The sequence below is a fragment of the Mesitornis unicolor genome, unplaced genomic scaffold (genome assembly GCF_000695765.1).
Source record: "Mesitornis unicolor isolate BGI_N332 unplaced genomic scaffold, ASM69576v1 scaffold4321, whole genome shotgun sequence".
NCBI lineage: Eukaryota > Metazoa > Chordata > Aves > Mesitornithiformes > Mesitornithidae > Mesitornis > Mesitornis unicolor.
Genome location: NW_010164302.1, coordinates 19,242 through 23,229, shown reverse-complemented (window position 1 = coordinate 23,229; position 3,988 = coordinate 19,242). Strand labels below are relative to the sequence as shown.

The 3,988-nt window shown below is 51.3% G+C and overlaps 1 protein-coding gene across 1 annotated transcript in view; it reads left to right on the top strand.

Annotated features, from left to right (window-relative positions):
• Window positions 1-265: 265 nt before the first annotated feature.
• The window catches only part of SERPINF2 (serpin peptidase inhibitor, clade F (alpha-2 antiplasmin, pigment epithelium derived factor), member 2), a 5,968-nt gene continuing 2,245 nt past the window's right edge, over window positions 266-3,988 (top strand). The window contains exons 1-5 of the mRNA XM_010194253.1: window positions 266-325; window positions 994-1,056; window positions 2,090-2,510; window positions 2,816-2,959; window positions 3,146-3,349. Of these exons, the coding sequence (XP_010192555.1) occupies window positions 266-325; window positions 994-1,056; window positions 2,090-2,510; window positions 2,816-2,959; window positions 3,146-3,349 (892 nt within the window). The remainder of the gene's footprint in view (window positions 326-993; window positions 1,057-2,089; window positions 2,511-2,815; window positions 2,960-3,145; window positions 3,350-3,988) is intronic.

Genomic DNA, 3,988 nt, shown 5'->3' with positions numbered 1-3,988 from the left:
CGTCGTGGCTGTGGTTACAGCTCTGCCCCGGCGCGGGTCCCTGTTCCTCTCTGATTTCGCTGCCTTGGCGCTGGACCCAGGAGTCCCGTGTTGTTTCTTTGCAGCAATTGTTCATCTCCCTATTGTTTTCCACAGGCTCCTGCGCCAACCTGCTTGGCCAGGTTGATAATTTTCTCCCTGTAGACCTGAACAGGCTCAGCTTGCTGCTGCCAGGCAGCTGGAAATAACTTAGCTCTCTCTCGGCTGGTCCTTCTCTTCCAGAAATATGGTGTGTCGCTGGGGTCTGGGGCTGCTCTGCCTGGCTGCTCTGCACGGTCACCTCGGGGTAAGTCGCTTTGCTCCAGCGATGGTGGGAGCCTCTCCCCAGACAGCAAAGGGCAAGGGGAGCGAGGTGGCTCTCCTGCCCCAGGTCGCGGGGCAAATACCGCCTGGTGCTTCTGCGGGAGAAGCCCTGGACTGGTGGAGGACGCTGCTTCTCTTCTGGGGCTTAGCTTGTGCTCTGGTGCTGCAAGGTTTCTAATATTTTTCCCAGCTAAAATAGCTGTGAATATTCCCATTATTCCAGTGAATTTCTGTAGGAAGTTTTTGGAAATGTGGCTTCAGCTGTGTTTAGTGGCTATGACCTTCGGGGATTAACAGGAGGTTGTTTAATAACAGCTTTTTTTCTTTCCCCTCTCGTTTTAAATCTGGATCCCTGTCAGATCTGAAATTGCAAAACTGCTCTGCTCACTCCAGAGCATACATTATTTTCTACCCCTCTGACCTGCTGCCTTTCTAAGCAAGCCCAGCATTTCCAGTCTCCCCAGCTCCTGCTCACTTCCACCTCCCCAGGGGGGACCCCATCGCCTCTGGGTCTGCATCCCAAAGAGCATCCAGGCTGTGACCAGGCCCTGTGGGAATGTGTTAGGGGTTGGGGGCAGAGAAGGCTGACTCTGGAAATTCAGAGGAAATTATCTGGGACCTGACTTTGCCTATTGGTTGGTTTGCCTACAGTTTTCTCCGGCACTTGCTATTGATCAAAGGCGTCTCTTCTTGGACAAAGACGGGGAGCTGAAGGTAAGCGATGACTGGGTTCACCCAAAGGCACTGAAGTTATGCTGTGGTTTTTTGCAATGGATTTCCAGTTAGTCCTGAGATAGGATGGGTCCAGACAGTGCAATCCAGCAGCGCCAGCACAACGAGAAAATCCATCTTTGTGCAGGCTGCGCTCCCTGCCTCCCCCAACGCCGTGCTCCTTCGCGTTGGAAGCTCCAGCCTTTATAACTGGGCAGCACATGGAGTAAATATCAGTAGCCGGTGTGTACAGGGACTGGCAGGTGGATTATTTCATTTCTGATTGATAAAGGAAGATGAGAAAATAACTAGCTATGGGGGTGACAGGGAGAAAGATTGCTGCCCATTGAGCCCAGTGCTGACAGGCAGCGCTCCCGCAGTAGAGGGATGTCATCCCGATGTGGGTGGGAACACAGATATGAGGGACAAAACACGTGTTTAAGGCAATGCAAATGCGAGGACAGGAGCAGCAGTGCTACAGGCTAAAGCTGAGAAAACTGGAAAATTAGGAATTTGCAGAGAAAAGAGATGGAATGGAACAGACAAGTCCGGAAGAGACAGATGCCTGGAGGAGGATTTGAGCCAAAATGGATCAAGGCTGTGACAAGAGTAGCGAGCGCTGACCGACGCATGAGGCAGATCGGCAGCCCTAAAATATGTGAGAGGAGGTGGTGAAATCAAGGTTGAGGATGATGGATCTACAAACGGTGAAGGTGCAGGACATGTGTGGAGCAGGTGGTGGTTCTCAGCCTCAAAGTTTGCCTGTTGGGTTCATCTGCCTGAGGCAGGCTCTGAGAGCAAGTGGAGGGGGAAGCACTGCAAGACCCTCCCTCAGCCCGTTTTCCCAGGATAAAATAACCTCCTGTTTCCCATACTCACTGAGCTGCTTTCAGCCTCAAGGTTAAAAGGCAAACTGAAGCAAATACAGCACCAGAGTAGAGAAGCTGGAAAGTGTTCTCAACCCATTTAGGTGCGCAGTAAAGCCCATGAGGGATGGTATCACCATGCTCCCGTTTTCCTTCTTGTTTGTCCCCAGGACGTGAAAAGTGCTGGAGCTGTACAGCCTGCTCTGCTGGGAGCTGTCCCAACTGTGCCAGATGCAGAGCTGGCAGATGTTACCTATGACAGCTTCCAGGACATTGATGGACCCGTGTTCCCCTTCACCACCACCACCCCGCCAGGCACGAGCAACGCCTGGAAGCCAGATGATGAAGCCATAGCTGGGGCTGCAGGCTGTCAGGAACAGCAACCAGCTGGAAAAAGTGCCTCTTCTGAAGAGGAAGGAGAGGCCGAAGAGAAAAGCTGTGAGCTGACTTGGAAGAAGAGCCAGAGGCTAGCAAGTGGCTTGATGAGATTCAGTGTCAGGCTCCTGAAGGAGGCCCAGCAAGAGTCCAACAGACCCAATGTGATCCTGTCACCCCTCAGCATCGCCCTCGCCTTGTCTCACCTGGCACTGGGTAACTTCTTACTTACCAAAGCACCGGCTCCTTCCCTGTACCCCCTCCCGGAGGCACTAGGAAGAAATGTGCAAAAAGCAAAGATTAAATACGGCACCTTCCACTTAATCTTACTCCTCCTGCTTTAATTAGGTACGATTACAATTGGAGCTGCCCTCTGCGGCCTATGCTGAGGCTCCTACTCTCAGGTTTCTCCAGCCTCTTTTGTAAGGCACAGTCCATTTCTCACAGGAGGCAGCTAGAGTAACGTCCCTGTTTTCCACTACATGGGCATGACCTGACAGGAATTTGACTTTGCTTTTTAGGAGCAGCAAATCAGACCGAGAAGCATTTGCTGGAGGCGATGCACCTGGATTCAGTGCCCTGTCTCCACCACACGTTGGGCGCCTTTCGCAGGAGGCTCGCACAATCCACCCTCAGCCTTGCGTCACGTCTGTACCTGCAGAAAGGTGAGAGCTGGCACTGGGGGGGTCTGTGCTGGTGTAGGATCCAACTTCTGGGGACAGAGAGTGACAGCATGTGCTATCCTGGGAGATGTCTCTGTTTCCTTGTGCACTCCTCCTGGGAGTGTCGTGCCACTGAGCAATGTTTTTCTATATCTGGTGACTTCATGTAGAATTCTTCCCCTCTGCCAGGATTTGAGGTGAAAGAGAAGTTCCTGGACGATTCGGAGAAATTCTACGGGGCCAAGCCCATGACCCTTTCTGGGATCAGTGAGGATGACCTGGTAGCCATAAACAAGTGGGTAAAGGAAGCAACTAATGGGCAAATACCCACCTTCCTACAGCAGCTCCCTGAAAACACAGTGATGCTCTTGCTCAACGCAATCCACTTCCACGGTGAGCTCCACAGGCTTTACTTTTCAAGTCTGATCCTCCAGAGGCATAGTTAGAAATCTACTGGTTTTCCACCAGCGCTGTTGCTGAATGGCATCTCTTTTCACCGCTTCCTGCTTGTCAATCTGCTTGTTCTTTTCTTGTACAACTGCCATTCGTCTCGCTTCGATTTCTTTACAGTAATGATTCCCAACTGCTTCATATGTGCTAAAAATGTTACTTGTCAGCAGAGGCGATATGCAGCAGGTGGAACCTGCAGTATCTTTTGCCTCGTGGTTCAGGATCCCAGACTGTGGCACATCACTGCTTATCTCAACCAGGTCACAGGCAAATCACCACACACCAACCACGCAGCTCGGAGGCAGCTTCTGTGGATTTTTTCTGACTACAGCGCAGTGGTCAGGCACATCATCCTCTTTTAGTTCCCTGAGGGTTGTGCATTGAAACACAGATCAAACACTTCCAGTGTAAATCTGCAAATGTTTTAGCTTGCTCTTGGAGCACTGTTTCACCCTGAGCAGCACAGAGGCAGTACGCTTCATTTTTCAAAGGGCAAACATCCATTACTTTATCTCCATAGCCTTCAGTAATCTCCCACGCTGAGGCATGAGGGTTAATCCTTGTTCTTTTTGTTATTCCACA